The 23459-nt window shown below is 45.0% G+C and overlaps 1 protein-coding gene across 1 annotated transcript; it reads right to left on the bottom strand.

Moving 5' to 3' along the window:
• Nucleotides 1-1029: 1029 nt before the first annotated feature.
• trim8b (tripartite motif containing 8b) lies at nucleotides 1030-17928 on the bottom strand. The gene is made up of 6 exons (XM_036534880.1): nucleotides 15128-17928; nucleotides 5768-5863; nucleotides 5050-5283; nucleotides 3716-3747; nucleotides 3508-3623; nucleotides 1030-2999 (listed from the first exon to the last, which is right to left on the bottom strand). Exons 1-6 carry the CDS (start codon nucleotides 15698-15700, stop codon nucleotides 2377-2379), a joined length of 1674 nt encoding a protein of 557 aa, XP_036390773.1. The 5' UTR covers nucleotides 15701-17928; the 3' UTR covers nucleotides 1030-2376.
• Nucleotides 17929-23459: the final 5531 nt, after the last annotated feature.

Here is a 23459-nt window from a genome sequence, read left to right as displayed (position 1 = left end):
CACTCTCAAAATTTCAACCTTAAACTACAACTCAGAGTCTTTAGCTCCCAGAGAGAGGGCTACAGTATATCTAAGTGGCACCCTGTATCCAATAAAGAGAGTGTGCAGCTCAAAACAAGCATACATTCGTGCCAGAAACATTTTTTGTTCATGGTCAGTAGTCCTGTATGTTATTACTCTGTCTATGGCTTCCAGTTAACCATACGCAGACTCATAAAACTGATGGATAACCAACCTGAAAGTTTCCATTGGTACAAGAGCACCCCAGAACACAGATGTGGATTTGCATGTAACGGGGGAAAAAAAAACAAACTTTCCAAAAAAAGACAAGTCCTGCACTTGCTACAGTGGGTGGATCTCAGTTGTATTTCAGTCATTTACAGACCAAAGTGGCTGGCTGCTCTCGGTCTCTGGTGGGAGTGTGGGGTAGGTGGCAGAAACTGACATAACCAAAAAAAACAAGGCAGACGCTGGCCTTAATTCCTAGTTCAGACACTGATACGCCCGGGGACAGCTCATATGACCTTTTTTTCTGTTTCTTTCTGACCTCTTTTCTCTTCCTCCCCCAACTCCCAGCCTCCCTCTGCCAAAGTCAAACTCAAGAATGATTACATGGAGTCTGTTGGACAGGGCAGTCAGCCTGTCACCCATGTAATTACAGTTTTTTTCATACACATAATTTATTGTTATGCTGAAGGAAAATCATCTCAGGCAATAAAACCAGGCCCTTGTTCTAGAAGCATCTGAGAGTAAAGTGTAGTTCAAAAATGTTTCCTGTCTCTTTTGTTCAGTGACATAACCACAGGTAGTAGAGAACTCTGAAAAGACTGGCTCAGGCCAGAATGAGAGGTTGAATGGCCATAACATAGGTTTTACTGTTTATTTGAAACCACAAATTTATTTGGAACGTTTTTTTTCCTTTTCTTATTTTTCCAAATCACATGTCCTTAATTTTCGTTTCACAAAATATTTACAAAAAGATCTTGTATACATTTTTGTCAACCAGCTTTTTTTTAATACTTGCTCTTTTTTAAGCACATTGACCATTTTTAACATAAGTTTTGAGCAGTCTCAGTCTATTTTTTATATAAAATTCATGAAAAAGCTTCACCCACTTCCCCCCTCCTCCCCACATGACATACACCCCTTTTTAACTGCTTGCAGTTTTGAGTGCTCATAAACTCTTTCCCACATGCTTACAGCTACAAACAGGAAGTTGAGAGCTCATGTGCTTGGTGCAGGAAGTGACATCAATCTGCAGGAAGTACGATGAAAGCATCCGTCTCAGATGCCGAAGCAGTTCTTTTTTATTTCTTGTATTTCTGTGTAGTCCATGAGGCGGCTCTTTGCATTCAATGCAGACTGCTTCTACCACAATCCAGTCTTTTTTTGTATTGAAGAGCCTTTGTGATTAATTTAAAACCTTTGAAGATTTTTTTTTCAATCCGCACTGTTGGGATTCTCTTCATGGTTATTTTGTAAAATAAAATAAAGGAGCATTCTTTTTTCCCCTTTCTTCAACAATCATAGCAAAATAACCAAATCGCTTCAGAAAAGACCAGCAGCATTTCTCTTGGGCTTTCCTGGGAGCAGATCCTTTTCCTGCTGGGTGGGGTAATGTCGGTTAACTGGTCGAGGCCTGGAATTCCCAGCCCCCCAACTGCATTGAACCAGACCACCCACCAACAGAAGGATGCCTGTGGCAAAAAAAAAAAAAAAAAAAATCTGCAAGGACATTTTTTTAAGCAACGGCCTCCTAAAACGTATCACCGAGAAGACAAAGAACCCACAGCTTTTTAAAATAAAAATAATGACCGGAGCCAGAATATAAACACTTAAAATCAGAGCATGATCCCAAATTTTAAAAACGTCCAACTTGGAAAAAAGCTGCTTCATTTAAAAAAAAGGGACCTCCACCCTCGTTCATAAAGCCATGGACAAGGGGGGGTGGGGTGGGGTCAGAGGAAATGAAACCAACCCATTCCCCAAATAAAATGACCTGCTGTAGGCTGACAGAATGTGCAACCGTTGAAACTCTCTCTGGTTTCCCTTTTTAAAACAAACTGAAGTGGAGGGTTTTTTTTTGGAGGGGGGGGGGGTTAAGAAGATTAAAATGTAAATGATGGAAGATCTCAGGCGGGAGGACAAATGGGTTTTCGGCTTGACAAAGAAAAGGGGGAAAGGTGAGAAAATAAAAAAATTTAAAAACTGTGGTGGAAACGCACTCACGTTCACACACTACGCTGACAACCAAGTGTGCGTGTGTGTACGCGTGCGTGCACCCTTTCTTTGAAGAGGCTTCTGAAACAAAATAAAACAGAACAAAAAAAAAAAATTACGCCCAGTTTCTTCCGATTGGCCAGCGCTGCTGAAAGGTTAACTGGTGACGTAGTGTTTGGTGGAAGATTGGCCGTACAGCCCGTAGAAGTCAGGGTGCCTGTGTGGCTGCGAGGCGTCCATCCAGTCCCGAACGGAGAGGCCCTGGAGGGACTGCGGCATGGAGGGCGTGGAGGGCAGGGGGTGGGGGTACTCCTGCGAGCTGACCGTCCAGGGGAAGGAGCCTGAGCGCGGGTACGGGGGGTGGCCCCGGTGGTTGGACACGGAGGGCACCCCGGAGCAGTAGCAGTTGTCCACCGTGCACATGAGGATCTTGCGGCCGCCATACTGAGGCAGCACAGCCTGCTGGGAGGAGCCGCCGTTGGGGTAGTGCGAGGGCGGGAAGACGGGCCCCGGGTGCGGGGCCGAGGGCGCCCCCACCATGTGCTGGGCTGAGCCGCAGGGCGCCATGGGCTGCGAGGACTGGCCCTCGCCCGGTGCCGCCCCCTGGCCCAGGTACTGCTGCTTGGCCCCGCCCCCTGCGGACGGCTCCAGGAAGCCGCCGGCGCCGCCACTGTCCTGGAAGGCAGCCGAGTGGCGGCGCTTCTCCGCCCCCGAGCTGCTCAGGCTGCAGGGGTACGCCGGGACGCTCTGGAGGAAGTTGGCGGGAGCGCTGAAGGGAGCTGGAGACGGAGAAAGAGAGAAAGAGAGAAGGAGAGAGAGGGAGGGAGACAGAGAAAGGGGGCAGAGAGAAAAGGAGAGAAGGAAAGAGGGGAGAGAGAGAGAGACGGATAGGAAGACAGAGACAGAAAAGGAGGGATAAAGTCAAGTAAATACAGATAGGCATTCAGAGAGAGAGAGAGAGAGACAGAGAGGTGTAAAAACAAGGGATAGACAGCAAGAAAGAGGGAGAGAAAGAGTGACAGTGAAAAAGCAAAAAAGAAAGATACGGGCACAGAGTGAAAGAGAAGAGGGACAGAGAAGGTGAGAGAGGAGAATAAGAAGCTGGATCAGAACCTTGTATCTCACTGCCAGCCCGAGCTGCACGCTCGTCAAATGCTACTCTCCCAAAGCAGAACACCAGCAGCAGCCCGAAACTCATTCCAGCCTGCACCAACATTACTCTCTTCCTTTGTTTTACAGTTTTTTGCTTTTCTCGCAGTTTCTGAAAAGCGCACAAATTTCCCATACCTTCCAGCATTTTCCGCAGGCTCTTCTCTCTCTTGGAAATCTCCGACAGGAAGAGTTTGGAGTTGAGGTGACCCACTTTGTGAGGGGGAAGCGCACTGCCGACGCAGGACTGGGACCTGAAACCGAAACGTCAAGTTCATTTTGAGCAGCGGGAGAGGGAGACGGATAACACTGAGAACACAGGAAAAACACGCCATTGGCCGCTTACCTGTCCATTAATATTTTCACGGATTTCGTGTTCTGTGAACAAAACAAAAATATAAGGAAAATGTTAATGTATGAATATCACAGAGATGATATTTCAGAAATGCCTGAAGGTTTTTCATACACTTTCAGAGGAATGGCAGAGAGCAGCTACATTTACATCAGCCGCAGTCCCTTTAACCATCGATTAGAGTGCATTGTAGTCTCACTGCTCAGGCTGGTGCTGAGAATGTGTGTGCGCGTGCGTGTGAGGGGGAGAGAGAGAGAGAGAGACTGTGTGTGTGTGTGAGTGTGCGTGTGCCTGAGTGTGTGTGAGGGAGAGAGAGAGTGTGTGTGTGTGTGTGTGTGTGTGTGCGTGTGTTTGCATATGTGTTAAAGGGAGTGGTGATGAGTGACTGTGTGTCTGTGTATACATGTTTGCATATGTGTAATGGGGAGAAGGGTGAGAAGTGCGTGAGAGACTGTGTGTGTGTCTGTATGTGTGTACATTCAAATATGACTAATGGGGAGCAGTGCTGAGTGAGTGAGAAAGACTGTGTAAGTGAGTGTGTGTCACAGGGAGTGGTGCTGACTGTGTGTGCATGTGCATCTGGCCTGTGTGTGTTTGGGGGGGGGGGGGGTTCCTTTCCTGGGAGGCTCCACCACCCACTGCCTCCTCCCAGTAACATTTCCCTACAGCGACTGCACTGACCAGCCGTGAGAAACAGCAGTGAAAACTCTGGGGGCCCCAGCGGTAACACCAGCCTTGTTATTTCAGGAGACCCCTTAAAAAGCAGGTCCAGAGTGCTTCTGCAGCGGCGTAAAACCCAGGAAAAGCATCTGTTTGGAGCAAGCGTTTGGACATGCTCAGCGTTTAGAAACCAGCCTCAGAAGAGACCTCTGACTCAATGTATGCTGAGCATGTCCAAACGGACACTTTCCCTGTGGTTCACTTTCAAACTTTACATTATAACATTACATTATTTCCATGTAGCAGACACTCTTATTTAGAGGAACTTAGGTTACAATGTATACATGCCATCCACTTACACAGCCGGATATTTACTGAGGCAGTTCTGGGTTAAATACCTTGCCCAAGGGTACAGCAGCAGTGCCCCCGCGGGGAGTTGAACCGGCAACCTTTCAGTTACAGGCCTGCTCTTTATGACTACGCTGCACTGCTGCCCACTATGTAGAGCTTTATGGACTTTCTGGAGCCCCGGCTACAAATGCACTCTTAACAGCAACTGTAAGGGTGAACTCCTTATTTTCTGTTTGGAGGACAGCCCCTCTGGGTGCGCTGCAGGGTGAAATGCTCAGAGAGAGGAGAGCGTGCAGGCAGGGACAGACAAGCCGCACCTTCATGAAGTTGATGTCTTCGGCCTTGTCGAACACCACCTGGACGGAGCTAAGCAGCTTCTGGGCCTCCTGCCGCCGCTCGTTGAGCTGCAGGGCCTGGGAGGCGTTCTCCTGGCAGAACTTGGAGCGGGCCTTGTCCAGCACCTCCAGCGTCCGGCCCAGGTCCTCCTCCAGGAGCTGGTGCACCTTCTGGTACTGCGCCCGCACCTCTTCCTTTAGCTGCTGTACCTTGTCCTGCAGGGAGAGCCGGCATTAGTTCTGTTAGGCTCTGTCCCCACACACACACACACACACACACACATATACACATATGCACATACCTATACAAACACACACATATACCCATACACAAACTCACCAACACACATACATGTACACACAGGTATATACACATGCAAACAGGCACACATGCATATGTATGTGCACATGTACACATATCTAAAAATACATGTATGCATACACACACATGTATGCACGCACACACGCACACAGGACCACCCATTCAGCGCACTGCATCCACTCTCTGGCACACACAGCACAGATCCACCACCTAGATGAAAGATGAGATAAGACTAATCAGCAACAGGGCACCTCTCCACCACGGAATCATGGGTACTGCTGAGGAAAGGGCAGACCCTTCCCGATCCCGGCTGTGGACATACTCTGTGTGTGTGTGTGTGTGTGTGTGTGTGTGTGTGCGCGCGCGCATAGTTCTCACCTCCACCAGACACTTGTCTGACTCCAGCTTGTACAGCTGCTCCTCGATGTCTTGCACCCTCTCCTCGATCTGGTCCTGCTGCTTCATCAGCATTTGCTGGGGTTGAGAGAGGTAAAGATGTAGATGAGACCACAGTGGCAACTATCACCAAAAAAAACAAATCACTGAAATACCATCTTAATTAGGTCCACTAGCAGATAGCTGATAGGATCCGCCACAACATCCGACAGAGAGAGGAAAACATGATGAGGTTCCTAGGGTGTTTCTTAACCAGCAGCAGACAACTGTCCCCAAACTAGTCAACCATCCTCAAATGAGACAACCATCCTCAAACCAGACAACCATCCCCAATCCAGACAACCACTCCCAAACCAGACAAGAAAATCAAACCTGAAAACCACTCCCAAACAGACAACCTCCCCCAAGCCAGACAACCAGCCTCAAACCAGACAACCAGCTTCAAACCAGACGACCAGCCTCAAACTAAACAGTCTGAGAGCAGACCAGTAGACAAACAGACTAACAAACACACTCAAATGAAGAGACACACAGAACCCACACCCACAGGTTTAAAACACTCAGGTAGATTCACATTAGACTCAATTAGGTTCAAAATTACAAAGAAAAGGGCTTCAGACCATTTCTTTACTTGAAGCATAGAAAGCAAACAGAGTAGGTTCAAAATGGGAAAAAAAATCCATTCACAACAGTCATCAAGATGATGTATTACATTTGACACAGTTTCAGTAGGCCTCAGGACAAATTAGCATTTTTTACATGTGGCAAGCCAGTGATACAATGCAAAATGTGAAAGCTTGCGATTCTCCCTCTAAGAATGAGTCACGTGACCCCCCCCCCCCCCCCAAGTGTAGGCTGATGATAAAATACCAGGCAAGAGGTCAGGCTAAACAACACCAACAACCAACTCAAGACGTGGCTTTACCACGAAAACACAAAGATCACCTCAACTGCAGCCACCTGAACCCTCTCCCTTTATAAATTACTCCAGACCATGAAGCAGATCAGGTTTTCAAAGGTCATGTGTTCAGAATGCTCATTTATGAATTACTGAAATGATAGAGGTTGCTCCTTTGCTAATCTGCTGTGTTCTGGATCTGGTCTCCTCTGAAAAAAAGCAAAAAATAATAATGATAAAATAAAATTAAACAACAGGTTGCATATTTGTAGTGATGGGGAAGGTTTAAGAATGAGGCCCACAGACACAAGACTGACTCCACAGTCTGTCCTGAAATTTCCTGTCAAAAAAAGATCTGAGGATCCCTATGATGACCAATTTCAGTAGTCTTTTTAATCAAGGAAGGAAAAAACAGCTGCCAATAACAAGTATGATTCATAATTCAGAATTAATTTTTTTTTTTTTCATTTTCGTTTGATCCAGACGCCTCCTAATTTTCAAAGCACTGGGTCTGGTTTCGGTTGAAACCCCCACCCCCGAGTCAGACAGACCATGGCGAGACTTCCATCTTTTCCATTCAGTTCTGATGAAAAACCACGGCAACACCAGTAAAAATTAGGCAAGTGAGGGAACAAGGCTGTTTACTTTTAATGAAATAGATGTTACATGTCAAAACCAGCCTCAACGGGGAGGCTGGGGGAGGGGGGATAACTGCTGTCATGACAACAAAGTGCTTCGTTTTTGCCTCTATATAGGCGCAAGTGTGTCTATGTGTGTGGGAGAGCAAAGACGACAGAGTGTGCATGTGTGTCTGAGAGTGAGAGACATTAGAGAAGGTAAAGAGAGAGTGTGAGTGTGTGTGTGTGACAGAGGCATCAGAGAAGGTAGAGTGTGTGTGTATGCAAGACACAGTACAGAAGGTAGAGTGTATATGTGTGACAGAAAAACATTACAGAAAGTATACTGTGTGTGTGTGTGTGTGTGTGTGTGTGTGTGTGTGTGTGTGTGTGAGTGTGAGAGAGAGAGAAAGAGAGACGGTACAGAATGTAGAGAGAGAGTGAGAGTATGTGTGTGTGTGTCTGTGTGTGTGTGTGTGTGTGTGTGTGTGCGCCTTTGTATGCCCCTGCCTCCCCTCTCCCGCTTCCTCATTTTGAACACTATCTTCTCCTTTGTTTGCGGGTGTCTCAGAGTCAGAGACAGATTGCCATGTCCCCTGTATTAGCGGAGGGGCCCTCTTCTCCTGTGTGTGTGTGTGTGTGTGTGTGTGTGTGTGTGTGTGTGTGTGTGTGTGTGTGTGTGGGTCACGGCTCTCGTTGGCCATGAGGACACATTCCAGGAACCCCCGGCAACTGGGTCGCTAAGAGGGTGAGAGTGGGAGTCCGGCCCCCGGTTCCACACGGCCAGCATGACGCTGCACACAACAGAGCTTTCACACAGCCACCTCCCCCAAGCAGCACAGATCGAAAAGCAAGTAAATACAACACCAACCCCCTGATTAATCCTCAGCAAAAAAAAAAAGAGAAAAACCAACAAACAACGTATGCAGGCTGGCTTCCAGATAAAGTGCTGTTTACCATAACCACGGCAGTCTTAAAAGCCATTCAGCACAACTGGAAAAAATGCACTTCAGGACTGGGATGTGTGATATGCTCTTAGATTACTTGTTTTTTTTTTTTTTGGTAACTCTTCCTGTGTTTCACATGTGTTCTAACTTTTTCCTCTTCTATCTTATCATCCCTTTTAATCCACCACTGCCTGCGTGTTCTTGGCTGTCTGACCTGCGATCTTCACGCAAGCCGAGGTGCAGAGACACTGAGACAGATGCTGCAGCAATAAACCGGTACAGTGTTGTAAATATAATTGTTGCCCATAACCTCACCTCCAGTACAAATGCTGCTGCAGGAGTGTGAGGCTTTGACATTGTCAATAAGGGGGGAAACTGGTTAGCAACATGGGAGACTATCAATAAAGCCTTGTAGGCCAAAGCCTGACTGTATGGACCTGCACAGGCTGAAGAGGCTTCCTGTCCGCAGGGTTACATGTTAGGGGCGGGAAACGAAACCAGGAATCGCGTTTACATTCAAGGACCTGGCAGACGCCCTGGCCCAGGGCCACTTAGAGAGGAAAGGCACATGGACATGCTTTTTAAGGTACAGAGAAAACAGCAGACCACATCTGTACACCTGGCAATGTGTCACGCGACACCATGACAACCAGTGTCGCGCTGCAAACAGAGCGAGTGATGCAATGACGACAAGCACAAAAACACCCTACTATAATAAGCGAGAAAAGGCCACATTTCAGCTCTATAACTAGGTAGGGGAGCCAAGCTGCAGTCTGATGAGGTGCCTCTTCAGTGGTGTTTCAGCAGACACGGCATAAGGAGAACACCATCAGATAGGAGAGAGAAGAACGAGGTGATTACCCTTGGTCACACAGCACATAAAACAGGGACTGAGGGCCATTAGATAGGAGACAGAGAAAAACGAGGCGATTTCCTTTGGTGACTAGGGTTGGGTACCGATATTGGCACCGGTTCCCATATGACCAGTATCTACCAGACCCAACTGCAACGCAGATTTCGGTCCCTCATTTCGGGCGCAATAACAGCTATCCCTGGCATGTGGCGTTAGGTTTCTTCCCATATTTTTTTCCTTTAGTCATACCTGATGCGGGAGCACACCTCCAGTTTTTCGAGGCCATGTGAAATGCTTCCAGGGGAAAAAAAACGTCACTCGTATCTATTCAATGTTGATATCACAGCAACAGCACTATGCTGCTTCCATGTGGTAGATAGAAACACATGGCTACAAAGATAAAGAGTGAAAACATATGCTATGTGTTTTTCAAAGCTAATAGGTAAGTTAATCAACATATAACAACATATATAAATTTGTTAAGTGTTTTGTATTTATTTATGTTTATATATTTAAGTATACTTTAAACTGTTAACAGTTAATACTGTATATTGTTCAATTTCAAGTTCAAATTTGCCTTAGTAACAAAAAAAAGCAGTTCTTTAATGTCATCGACCATCGTTTTGTGTTTTTTTTTAGTATCGGTTCAGGCACCGTTTAGGCACTGGTACCGTTTTAAAAGTATCGCTTTAGCACCGGTATCGGAAAAAACCCAAACGATACCCTACCCAATTGGTGACCGAGCATATATAACAAGAGACTGTAACATGAGCAACAATAACAACTCCCTTCAGACAGCATGACTGATCTGCATGTTTCAGAAGCTTACATCCGTATTTAAAAAAAAAAAAAAAAAAAACAGGTATCAGCTTGAAAATAAACCTGGCCTATATCTCAACCTGGCAAGCCTTTCAAATAAAACGAAACTTTTGTTTTTTGCATTGCAAACCCCTCTAACCAGGCTGGCCTTTAATCCGATTAGTTATCAAATCGATCTCGTGGGTGTGAGATAAGCGCTTAAAAAACAAGGTTATCTGCGCCATTCTGAATCGCGCTCCATCGCTGCTGCCCATGACAGTTTCACTTCTGAGTGCAGAGAGAGCAAAGGGCTGATCTGTGTTCCTGCAAGTTAGCCTGTCTGCACGCCGTGTGACTCAAAACAGGGAACCCAGCTCTTTTACGACCTCCACCATGAGACGACAAACACAAGCCGAGAGGAAACAGGATACCAGTAAAACAATCTGTTTTTAGCCAAAGGAAGGGGCACAGCACAAGAGCCCAAAGCACCTCGGATATCACACAACATCGATAAATCAATATCTAACATTCATGACATCATAAAATGCACCCTGCACTATTATTTTTTTAGCATTAGATGCTGTAAAATTTGACTTCTAACACAGGAAAAATCTTGAGCCATAGAGCTCACAAAAAATGAAGGATCATTCCACAAAAGGTCAGCTGCATTATCAAGAGGACAGACCACACCTCTCTGACAGATGTCCCCCACTCTAGGCGAGCTCTTTTCCACTACTAAAAGCATCACTGCTATTCCTTTAAATTCAACCCCCTTATCGCTTGAATTCTGTTACCGTTCCCTTCATTAGCAGAGACATGAATTGAAACTTGACTTGACTCTGTTATTTTTGACTTGAAATCCCCCACGACTGTGATGGGTGCTTTTTACACAAACTGACCCGATGACAAACAGCGTCGAGCACTGAGAGACAAGAGATGCTGGAAGCCTGTCCACAGGGCGGTACCCTTTACAGTTGAGACGAAAAACCAGCAGAACCACCCTGCAGGCGATTAATACAGAAACAAGCCTGCGGTTTTTTCAAAGTGCCCATCCTTAGACTCGGGCCTCTCCGAGTCCTGAGGAAACGCCATGACTACCACAGAGCACAGGTGCTTGACAGGACACAAGCAGAAAAGGTGAAAATAAACTCCTCTCTCCATGTGCAGCCTCATAAATGCCACACCAGCCATGACCTGATACGAGGGCCAACCCTAATGATAATAATTTCATAATCCTAAACAGGAGGACAGACTCCAGGGCTGAAGGCCCACTTGGTAAACCCTCCCACCCTGGACAGAGCATTGGTGGCAAAGGAGCAGAAGTAGTCCTGTTCCAAACGGCTGACGGTTTTCACACCACCTCGACACCATCGTTGTGCAGGTGGGCGTGCGCCGTTCACGTATCGGCAGCCAATCGGGCCAGGGTGAAACGCAGGCCCCAGGGCACTGGGCGGTGTTTGGTGGGTGAGGTGGGGTGGGGTGGGGTGAGGGGGCGGGGGGGTGGATTCTGATGTGGTGAAACTGAATCTCGGGCTGATGCCAGCCAGCGCCCACGCCGAAATTAACATCAGGAGAGACAGTGAGGGGCTGGATCCACCCAAAAAAAAAAAAAAAAAAAAAAAGAAAAACGTGCAGTGGGGGTGGATGATGAGCTCTGAGCCGCAGGCTTGCGATCCTTTCCTGAATGCCAAAAACAAAAAGAACCCGTTTTTTTTTTGTGTGTGATATGGCTGCCTGATTCATCCATCGCAGTGTAAGGATCACTGACATACAGCAAATACCAGCTGCACAAAGGCACTCCTGCCTGACTATTAACACCTGATGAAGAGAAAACCTGGGTGGTGGGGTTACTGGCTAATACCAGAGGTACCTGGACCTGAGTTCTGCCCCATCAACACATACACACACGCGCATTCACGCACATATACATACACATACACACAGATGCATATGCATATACATACATACAGAGCACATATACATAAACAAAATTACACGCTTTCAGTCACGCATGTACACGCACACACTAAATCACACACATATGTAAATGGCACACATCACACAGCAAGGACAGGGCCCTCTTTGTTGTTCACTTCCTTCTTTCTAACTGCCATTATTACGAGAGCCAGAGGACGCTGGAGGGGTCTCTGCAGAATTCACAGCGCACACTCTGGGTTCCAAGACACTGAGACTCTGAGAGGCACAAGACACCAGCACCCCCTTTGACATTCGAACTTCAGGATGACCTGTCCACTGCAGGACAGTGGGGAGACTGTCCATCAGCCTGTTTTGTGGTGGAGGGTCTGGACAAAGCGCCAACACAGCAAACCACCACACACACACACACACACACACACACACCCCTCCCTCACTCTTACACCCCTCCCTCCCAGCCAAATCCCAGAGTCAAAGCACCAGACACTTCATTCATCATAAGGGCTTTTCCCACACCCACCCCAACCCCAGCACTGTTCCTGCCGGTCCCAGCCCACCTGCACACCTCGCAGACTCCCTGAGCTCCCACGGGGACAGGCCGTCCCGTATGGAAAAAACAGCGCATGATAACACAGGAAGCAGACGCCTGTAAACAGCACAGGCCCAGGCCCCCATCTGAGTCACACATTACCTCATACAGGCCATGAATCCCTGCGGCCTTCATACCTGGCATTGCTCTGATCACACTGTAGCCTGAACTAACTATGAGGAATGTTTTGGAAATGTTCAATAAATGCATTCAGGGAAATGGCAATAACTGATGCGGTTATGACACCTTACGACAGATTTAAAATATGTCTCTTGTTAATTTGATTCCGCATTTGAGCATGTTGTTTTTCACTAAAAGAAAACAGCAATTCACATTAATCAATCCACCCAAACTGACTGACCTAGCTTCAGTGTCAACGGTTGGGATTTTTTTCAGTTTTAGATGATGTATGCATGCAAAACAAAACAAAAAAGACAAGACAAGACCAAAAAAAAACAACAAAAAATGCTTCAGCTGTGTGCTCTTTTATTGGGGTTAAACACACACACACACACACACAAACGGACAGGATAAAGCTTTGAAGTGGGTGGATCTAAGACTGTGACCTAATTGTAGTGACTGCTAGATGCTGGTGGGTAAGAGACCAAGAATCTGGAACCTAACACTGAGTGGGAGGAGAGACGCAGCATCTACAGCGGCCAGAAGTGGATTTATCTCCAGGGGGAAAAGGCCAGGCCCTGATTCCTGTCATGTCTGCCTCCGTCTCTTCTGCCACAGCCACAGTCGGGTCGAGAGAGAGTCGATCTGGGCCTTGCCCGTGGCTGCTGGTCGCCCCCCCACACCCCCCACCCCCACAGGGGCTGTTTGTGACGGCAGGCAGTCCATTTCGACCTCCGCCAGATGCTCTCGGCAAGTCAAAGCAAAGCATTGGCCTGCTTTTCGAGGCTCCCCAAATAGCAAAACGTGTATTTACTGAAAAGCCATCAGGAAACAGAAGAAAAAAAAAATCATCAATGTCCACATCTGACACATGACATCACTTCCTGCTTTTGGGCGTGAACCTGTGAAACAAGCACATGAGTTCCCTGACTAAATCCCACTTAGGTCACCACTATGAGTCAGAGGAGATTAGGGACAGTAACACTCAAAGAATACCTTTGTATTCTACCATTTTAAATGAGAAATCAGCGCCCAGTGTACCCTCTCCCTATCCTCCAGAACATGGATGTAGAACAGGTACCTCATAGATCAGCTGGTTGACCTACATCCCACCAAGGCCTGCCTGTGATCCTGACGCGGAATCTAAACAAATACAAGTACCTACGGAAGCACCTTCTCCCTGATGAATACAACAATCAACTGCCTCCATCAAATACGGCAAAGCCAGATGGAGCTCAGTTTTGACGGTGAAACAAGACACTGAAAACTGTAGGCCAAACAGTGAACACATTCTACAAAATGTAAACACAATGTGTAAACACATTATAAACATTTTAAACGCGTTTCCCTACAGCCAAAGAATTGTAAAAGAAAAAAAAAGGCTATGGGAAACAAAAGAACAAAAAAAACTTCCACTTGCGTCACAGACTATGCGGAATCTCGCTCAATTTTCTGGGCCTCTCAATGCGTTACAAGGACGCACCTGTGTCTGGAAGATAAGCCACACTGAGAGACTCGTGTATTGTTCACAGCTCTGCCCGCTTGTTTATCCCTCCAATGGCAGTGAATAGGAAACGAGCTGGAATGGATCACAATTGAAAATTCATACACCCAGGGGGAAACGACTCCAATTCTGTTACCGATTCAACTTTGCCCATGAACTGAATCAGAAAAGGGAAAAGCTTGCGATGCATTCAATAGTCTTTCGTGTGACTGGGAAAGTTATTTGGAGATCACGACGGAAACATTTTATTAGTTTGGTTTGGAACAAAACCTGCCATAAGATCAGGTTACATTATTTGCTAAACACATTTCTAGATCAGTAATTACAGTTCTACTCATTTATTCATCCGCATTTCCTTCACACACCTGTCTCGAAAGGATGCTCATTGCTCTGCTCTAAGTTCACATCAAGTGCGTCTATATAAAAATGTAGTATACTGATCCGAGAACTCCACAGAAACTTTCAAGATGACAACCAACCTGAAACTCCTGCGCATCACATTCACGATTGTAGCCCATTAGGCTATTAACATTTCAAAAATAAACGCAATCTACACGTACTACCCACGTTATCTTATTTTTCAATTAAAAAGCTCCAGACCAAGCTCCTCCCATGACAATGTAACACTGTTTATGCAACGTTTCTGTTAACTGGCCTACATCTGGCTAATTACACCGAAAACGTCAAGTGTGTTACTACCAACATAAGTTTACACCCCGACCAAAGAGCAGCGGTGAAATCACGCAAACTAAACCGCTTCCAATAGCTATGTTCACCACCAGCGGGACTGTCATTGCGCCAGCATGACATGACCGTAAGATTCATTTAAGAACAGCGGAAGTCTGTCAAGACGTCCAGTGATAGCACGGAGAGGTGGAAGGAGGTAAGAAATTATGACCAATCCAACAGGATGAGCATGTTCGCCATAAATGCCTTTGCTGCTGTCATAACGATTATGAAGATGTCAGTGAGGTGTTACACCTTACATTTTAACCTTGTGTAAGCGTGGTTACGTCTTCTGTCAGATGTGTGTGCTTTCTTGGGGAGGGGGGATTTGCAGTGGGTATCTAACGCAACTCACCCTGATGTCGTTGCGCCGAACCTCCACGTCGCAAACTGCGTGGCCGTGGCTGGCGGCACACCTGGAGAAGCAGCAGTACTGGCAGACGGCCACTTGCTCCGCCTCGCAGTGATACAGTCTATATTCGTCGTGCTGCGGGCAGCTCCAGGCCCGCACGTCCTCGGCCTCGACTAACAAGTGCCCCGGATTGGAGGAAGGCTGCTGGAGGTGCGTCTGGACGTGCGACTGGCAGCAAGGTGCATTGCAGCGGAGGCAAACTTTCTGCGCGGGGAGCGGAGGCCCGCGCCGGCAAAGGATGCATTGCAACACCGCGGGCGTTTTCTCCACGTTCAGCGCGTTGAATTTCTCCACGATGTTCGACAACTTGTGGTTCTTCTCCAAACTTGGTTTCTGGTTGTAGGCGTGGTTGCACTCCGGGCACCGCACCATACCCGTATCTTTCGACCAGGCCTCGCTGATGCATCCGCGACAAAAGTTGTGTTTGCAAGGCAGCTGGATGGGCTCCGCGAATACGTGCAAACAGATCGGGCAGATGAGCTCCTCCTCGAAGCAATTTTTCCAGTTTTCAGCCATCGCAACTCTTCAGTGAAACTTCCGGCTAAATTTAGCATTAATTATCGTACAGAATTTCCTCTAGTGAAAAATGTTTTTAAACAAGAAAATACCTCCTCTCTTTCGACTGTCGTTATATAAAGTTCCACTTTTGCATGAATCGACAGTGTATCAGGACGGCTTGTAGTCCAACAGAAATTCTGGTTTTTATCCTGTGTATTTAAAAATGATCTGGCTAGCTACCCAGTCAAATGCTCAGAAGTCCATTTAAGAAGGCTGAAACGGTTCCACATGAAGCCACTGGGCTCTTCTTCCACTCTCCCGAGGTCGATGGAATCGGATTCCACAACAGAAAAACGAAATCTAGAAGCTTCACTTGTCTCCGATATTAATTTATGTGCTTTTGTGACGAGACAGTATTTATTTAACGTTTCCTGTACTCATGAGACGTTGCTCCTGTGCCCAGATCAAACGCTTTCAGCAAAGGCTAGGAATTTTTTTTTTCTCGAATGAATCCCAACTGTGACGAAGTACAATGCAGCGCAGGCATCCGAACAGTTTTTTAAGCTACATACGTGCTAGCAAGGCACACTAACCGATGAAAAAAGAGCAGGCGGATATTCATTGGTTTAAAATACGTGCAGGCTATGCCTTTGATGAGAACAACAAACATTCCAAAATTTCCGTGATCCGATTTTTGGATTTTGGCTACGAGCTAGCCAGCTACCTCCCTTTTCCCGAGCACTTGGCTACCCAGGACGTCGACATCTCGCTCGGAAACAAACACCATCAAAGTAAAAAAAAATCCAGAAATCCCTGTTTGTCGGCGGAACAGCTATGGAATTCAGAATAATCTAGAATTAGCTCATTACGATGCAACAATTACGTTTAGCGCAAACGAATCGGAATTAACCTTAGCTACATGAATACTGATGACACCAACCCCCACATATTTTTTTTTCTCCTGGCTCAGCCCGTAACTATGTATCAGTAATCCCTGTCATTCTTATTTATAACAATGCTGCGAAGTAAACTGGGCACATTGTCGCAAAATGCATAGTTAGTTCTTTATCGTCAGTTTACACGCTTGATAAATGGCCTTATTTAAGCATAGCCGCAGTAATTCCGAATAATCTTGCGACGGCTTCTTATATGTCGAACAAATACAAAAAAAAAAACAGGTATTTTTAGGTTTTAATCGGAGACGTATGACCTTAGAAAAGTACCTTTAGCCCTTAATATATTATATCACGCAGCAGCATCAACGGGGCTAGAATTCCCAGTAATGACTAGCTACAGTACAGCTTTATATTTCAAAATATAACGTTAAAATATCAGATCACATAAAAAATCGATCTGTACACAAGGCCTCTGCCGTTTGCTGCTTATTGTTTCTTAGCATTATTTATAAAAGTATCTGATTCAAAAAATAAACATTTAGAATATATTAATCGGAAGTCGATAGTCTGTTACATACTGCATTATCTGTTTATTTATAGATGTTTTCGGTTCCCCCGGTATAAGGGAAGTCACTTTTTTTTCTTTAATGACGCTGGCCAGCGTGATAATTTATATACATAAATGAACAGAGGGCCTGATACCGTGTTCAAGGAAACCTATTAACAGCACAGATAAGCGATGTTATTTTCCTCTATCCGGCCCCCTTGCGCTCCGTTCTGGCAGCCCGTTCGCACCTCACCTAGCTACCACAATTACCTGTCTTCATTTAACTACGTGAAATAATTCTCCGAGAGACAGTGATTTATCATCTTACCCTCTTTTCCCTCCAAGGGAGATACCTTTCTGACAGTACAATCAGAAACACCAATAACGAAATTTAAAGTGTCCAATTTTTAATGTTTAACTTGTATAAAAATAATTTATACCCTTTTTTGGTCTTAAAGGGGACAGCGTCGTTTTGCCCTTGTTATCGGTTGCTGTCATCAGCCATCTTGTTTTCCTCTTTAAATGGAAAAAAGCAACGTTTATGTTTATTTTTCAACCCCCTTTTCCTTTGCTCGTCTGTTTATACGAAATTTAAAAACCCCGAAAATCATCAAAAAGGCTTCACCAGTTTCTCCTGCGCGTGTATTTCCGTGTGGGACTCGAGTTCCGTCATAAATCCACTAGGTCTCCTTTTTGGTTTAGTCCAGTCCGTTTGAGTTATTATTTATGATTTTTTTCTCCTTTAAAGCAGGCTTTGACGAGGGGAGGAATGCAGGCACTGAACGGAGAGTCTGAACACAGCTCGCATTAACACTCCCCCGCGCGTCACGTGACCCGCCGCTGAATTGATACATTAAACCGGGAGGAGCTGACGGCCAGAGCGGGCGGGGCCTGAAATTAAAAGGGCAACTTTTAAAACGCGCTTCATACGGGGTTTCTGTCCGCGAAACCGTATGTATTGTCCCGCAAATTTACAAGGCCTTTAAGATGTATTCCTGGTAAATCATTTTTCCCTTTGTTCTTATCATAACTGAGAATTTCCCCAATATTCCGGTGTTACCGAAACTGAAATGATGAGATAAAGAGTGTGTCTCTAAATATTTATAGGTATTCAAACACCTATAAATACAGTACAGTCAAGTGGTGGTATATTTTTATATTTAAATATATATTTCTATTCTGGCCTGTTTAAAAGGTTATAAGTCACACTGTATGCTTCTTTGGGATTAACAGTGTAGTTAGACATTTATTACTTTAGCCCCCTATAAACATCTATGATAATATCGGTGAACCGTGATTCATAATATTAAAAGAAAATTTGTTTTCATTTTCTGTTAGATTCACATAATATTTTCAAGCAAGCACACATATTCAGTAGTCCAGCCTCTGCCTGTCTATGTTTTGAATTCAATGTAATTTTTGTTTACATACTCAAACACAAACCCAAAATAATATGAATGTGTGACTCCATATTTATGTTGCTTTTGCGTGTGTGTATGCCTATGTGTATGTGTATGCATGCATGTATGTGAAAACTAACGGCATATTATGTTCAAACAATAAGTAGGCAGAGAGTGGCCCGCTCACTATGTGCACACACAGCAATACAAAATTGTAGCAGCAGCATACCATTTTATATTTATCCACCCATATTCAGAACCCCAAATAAGCTGCATTTGCAAAGGAATTCAGGCTGGGTGCTGGAGAGATATTCAGGCCACCTCAGTGCTGCAGATGGTGGTGGTGGTGAGGGGGGCAACATCAATAAAAGCAAGGTGCTTATACAAGACATTATTAAACCAGTGCATACAGGAGAAGCAGGACGAGGAGGAGGAGGAGCGGGGTGGACTGAATTCTTAAAGAAAATGACACCTACACTCAATAATACAGTTTGGGCGAGAGAGGGGCTGGAAATTTAAAAGGGCAATACCGTAGAACACACAGGCATTCAAGGTGGTGGTGTTTTTTCCTGTTTGTTGTTCTTAATGAGGCTCTATTTGGTGTGAGAGTGGACCATGTTGCTGATGTCAATCCTGTACAAAAACAATGATAACAATAATAATAAAAAAAAATCAAATGCAGGGCCATATTTACTGCTCCCATAAACGCAGAAATGGTTCCTTCAGAGCAGCTTGATGGCCAAAAAGCTTTTGCCGTTTTTCTTCTCAGCACAAAGTCAGCAATCCAGCTGCAGACACCCAGTAATTTACAATCTAATATATGTGCGAGGGCCCGGCACGGAACAATGGCACAGTGTTTTTAAAGTGCATTCCAGCCGCACGGGCCCTGTCTGAGGTGGGCCGAGCTCATCTCCCTGCCTCTCGCGGTGGGAAAGGGGGGGAACCTGATTGCAGTGACCCCAGTGTTTGTGTGCAGGAGATTGTGAGGTTGGGGGGTGGGTGGGGGGGGTTGGGAAAGGGATGGGGGGGGGGTTGCCTGGGGCCCTCGCTGACACTCCCATTGACCAGACACATTCGGTCTACATGCTGAAATGTCAACCACACGCCCGCCATGCACCGTGCACATGCACGGCGAAGAAGCATCAGCTCTGGTGGTGCATTTCTCAGCCCTTGTCTCAGAATGTGTTTCCATACCAGGAGAACCATGGCCCACCATTGTAAATATCCCCCCCCAACGAGGTTTTTTTTTGTCTCATACGTGTATGGCTTCCTGCTGTCAGTGTTGCATTTGTCCTTGAATTTAATTTGATTAATCCTATCAGCAGCTGCGACAGAAGATGTAAAAAGCACACTTGCACTGTGCACACTTCCTCAGTATTTGTCTCTTCTTCAGACTGATTTGCATTGGTTATCAGCATGAGGTGTGAGGCTGATTCTAATGGATGTGACCCAATCACCCAGCACTGGCAATGCCTCATCTCAACGCTACATGCATCAGTATGTTTATGATCTAATCACATATTATAGAGAAGCCAGAATGATCCACAATTTGCTTGTTTTGTTGCTTGTCTTGACATACTTAGTCACTCCCAAATGCCTCCTCTGACGGTAAAATAAATGTTAATCTGTTGGCATCATTTTACTTGCATTTTATAGGAAAAACGCAACACTGTCACCACACCCTGTGGTTACCCTGTACAGAAATTAATTGACATGTCCTAACCGGTGTTCTTTTTCTATGACCCCCTAACTATTAGAAGAAAAAAAATTGAGGTAGAGATTACAGCACAGTAAGCATGACCACACTGATTTCTCCTCCCACACAGGCAGCTAATGCATTCAGTACAGTTAGCAGGATTCACAGAGGAGGTCTGTAAAGTGTTTTAGACCAGGCCTGCCATAGTGCTAGATTCGCTACAGACTATAAAATAATTATCGCAGTTAGACCTGAATGGCCCACTGTCATCATTATATTTCTTTATTAATTTGTATTAATAAAGATTTTTTTATTAATATTTTTGATTATCATTTATTAACATTAACATGTTTTACTGACATTTTTATTTAAAAAGAAACTTTTCTTTATTAATTTCTTGATTTCTTCATTTTTAAGAAATTTCATTTATATTTCAGTTTAAATCTTTATTTTAATGTTTCCCGATTTCTTAATTTTTAAAAAATATTATGTTTTTTAGTTTGACTGGGATGTCAACTGCATTCTCTTCCACCTGGTTCTCTAGTATGGAGAGCGAGGAGATTGCACGGACACCCCCCCCCCCCCCCCAGCCTGACCCGACCTGGCCTGGGCCCCTTCCCTGAGTTCCAAACCCCCCCCACACTGCCGTTCGCAAGCCCCTGCATGCTACAGCCTGCTCCTCCTCCTACTGCTGTTGGTGCTGGCAGACTGGAGATCAGCATCTCAGGGCAGCAATGCTGTTCCCAGGCACCTGGGGGGGGAGGTTCCCCATACCCTTTCTTTCACCCCCTCACCCCTCCAAACCCCCCCAAAAAAGACGCTCGGGTCACAAGTGAAATCGCTGGGCCTTCACTGGTCTCCTCCCAGGAGCTTCTACAGAGGACATCAAACTGCCAGCACAGCTCATTACCATTGAGGGTAAAAGGTCACCCCTGGATGCTCACTTGCTCCTAGCACTTAAATCTTTCTTTTTAGATTATTGTGTCCAGTTCTGGGAAGCTGCACTATAAGAAGGACATAGAAGCTCTTAAAAGAAAGTACAATGATGATGTTCTGTCAGCAGTACAAAAAAATTGGTGTAATTTAGTTTAAAGTAAAAAAAATGCACTGGTAGCTAGCCTTTTCTCCCTTCAGAGAGTTATTACATTACATAACATTATTGTCTTTTACCAGACACTCTTATTCAGAGAAGGATATCCTTGAATAGGATACAGTTTTTACATGTTATCCATTTTATAAAGCTGGATTTTTAAGCAAATCTGGGTTAAAGACGTTGCTCAACAGTACAGCAGCGCCCTAATTGAACCAGTAACCTTCTGGATATGAGTCCTGTTCCTTATCACTATGCTATACTGCCACCCAGTTAGTAACACATAGAATATCTCACCAAGATTTGCAGTGGCAACAGAGATCCTTAGTGTTGAGGCCCAGTCCTGGCTAGATTCCAGACTATAGTCAGAATTATGAGCCCAAGTGAACTAAATGACCTGTTCTCATCATTTAGCTTCTTATGTTCTTCTATATTACTGTAAGGTATTAATGCACATATTTTATCTTTGCACCTCTGTGTTCAGTATTGCCCTGCCTATTCTAGCAATGTGTGACAGATGGATATGTGTTCTAACGTGGTCTGACGTTTTTGTCCGTAATGATGTCCACATAGCAAATACTTTTGTATCTTTGTTTTATAAGTCACTCTGGACAAGAGCATCTGCCAAGTGACGAAATGTAAATATGCTGTTGCAAGGGAGACAAACTGAGGCATATAGGTCATTCAGGTGGACAAACTCTGAACTGAAGGAGTTACACGGGGGCAAATTGCGCTGTGTGTGTGTGTGTGCGGTTTTGATACACTTATATTAAGGGATTACTGTAGGATGTGAATAGTGTTCTGTGTAGTTCTTTCACTCATACGCAATATGCAGTATTCGTACAGATAAATATTTGCTATAGATCAAACTCCTCTTTTCTTAATGTTGTCTTGTTTTTCTGGTCATTCTGATCTTGCTGTGGATGATTCATGAATGTTTTAAGTGGAATGTCCAACTCTAAAAAGACATTCATTTCAGTGAAGCCATACAACACAACGGACTGCAAGACCACTCACAGCAGATTCAGACTCAAAAGTAAATGAAGGGAAGATGGACAGCTGATAAGAGGGGAAAAGATATTGTATATATTGCAGATATTCAAGTAATCATAGAATTGTTGAATATAATAATACAGGTATCATAGATTTTTCAATTTACTCTATTCAGAAGTGTAACACTAACTACTCACATCAGCGTCAAAAATCTGTAACAAGTGCAAAATGCAAGTGCTGGGTTAAAATGTGCTACACGCATCATGCAAGCGCCAAGACATACAATTATTTCAAACTTGAATTTTAATAATAAAATTGTACCAGCATGTAACATACATGACTGTATCCGGGATGCATACGTTATTATGTCTTAAGAAGATTTTTTTTTGCTATATCAGTTTGGCTCTTAAGAAATTTTTGCACTTAAAAAAAGTTACTTTGGAAGAGTCACGGCAATTATTTAAAAATGTAATCGGCGGCGTTGCGGTGTTGCCGCTTTAAGACACTAAACACTGGCCTTTCCTGCAAACACTAACAGCTTCCAGGACACACGAACACAGACAATCCCTGAGAAGGTGTCGTATTTCTCGGAAGTTCCAAACATGTCATAGGTAGGCACGGTGGGGACTTATTGGAAGCCACGTGACGATCTGACCATCCCATGTTTGCGAATTTGACAGAAACCAGTGAAAACTACAGGATCTAATCGTTCCCCTAGCGGTCCGCGAAATACCCCACAGTCCATTCCTATTAATTCATAAAACGCGAAAGGCATTACACTGTCCCGGAGTATGTTTTTTTTTTCAACGCGGATTACACATGCCCCCCAAAATATGGGGTTGCTTAAACAGGCTACACGCAGACCCCATGGAAGTGAGTCATTTCCTGTGTAGAGTTCATGAGGGTTTAGTCAGCAGCTACCTCCTTCTCGCACTCCCCTTCCCGAAAGACAAGAAGCGAAAAAAGGAAAGAAAAAAAAAACTTGCCCGCACCGAGTTAGGGAGAAGCGCAGGCATTTGCCATTAAGATTGAGGCGCAAAACGCGCGTCGGCATTAACGTTAGGAAGGCGATCAGTCATTATTTTCTCACAGTTTAACATTTCAATAAATACAGCGCAATGAAAGATAACACTTCACGGGGCTGGGGAGCGGCAG

The sequence above is a fragment of the Megalops cyprinoides genome, chromosome 1, assembly GCF_013368585.1.
Source record: "Megalops cyprinoides isolate fMegCyp1 chromosome 1, fMegCyp1.pri, whole genome shotgun sequence".
Classification (NCBI taxonomy): domain Eukaryota; kingdom Metazoa; phylum Chordata; class Actinopteri; order Elopiformes; family Megalopidae; genus Megalops; species Megalops cyprinoides.
The sequence above is the reverse complement of the archived record's forward strand: the minus strand, read 5'-3'. Positions and strand labels throughout refer to the sequence as shown.

Coding starts and splice junctions, on each gene's coding strand:
- trim8b (XM_036534880.1), bottom strand. CDS start 15,700: ATGGCTGAAAACTGGAAAAATTGCTTCGAGGAGGAGCTCATCTGCCCG. Junction 5,284..5,767: donor CAGACAAGTGTCTGGTGGAG/GTGAGAACTATG, acceptor CTCTCCCTGCAG/GACAAGGTACAGCAGCTAAA. Junction 3,748..5,049: donor AAGACATCAACTTCATGAAG/GTGCGGCTTGTC, acceptor TTTTGTTCACAG/AACACGAAATCCGTGAAAAT.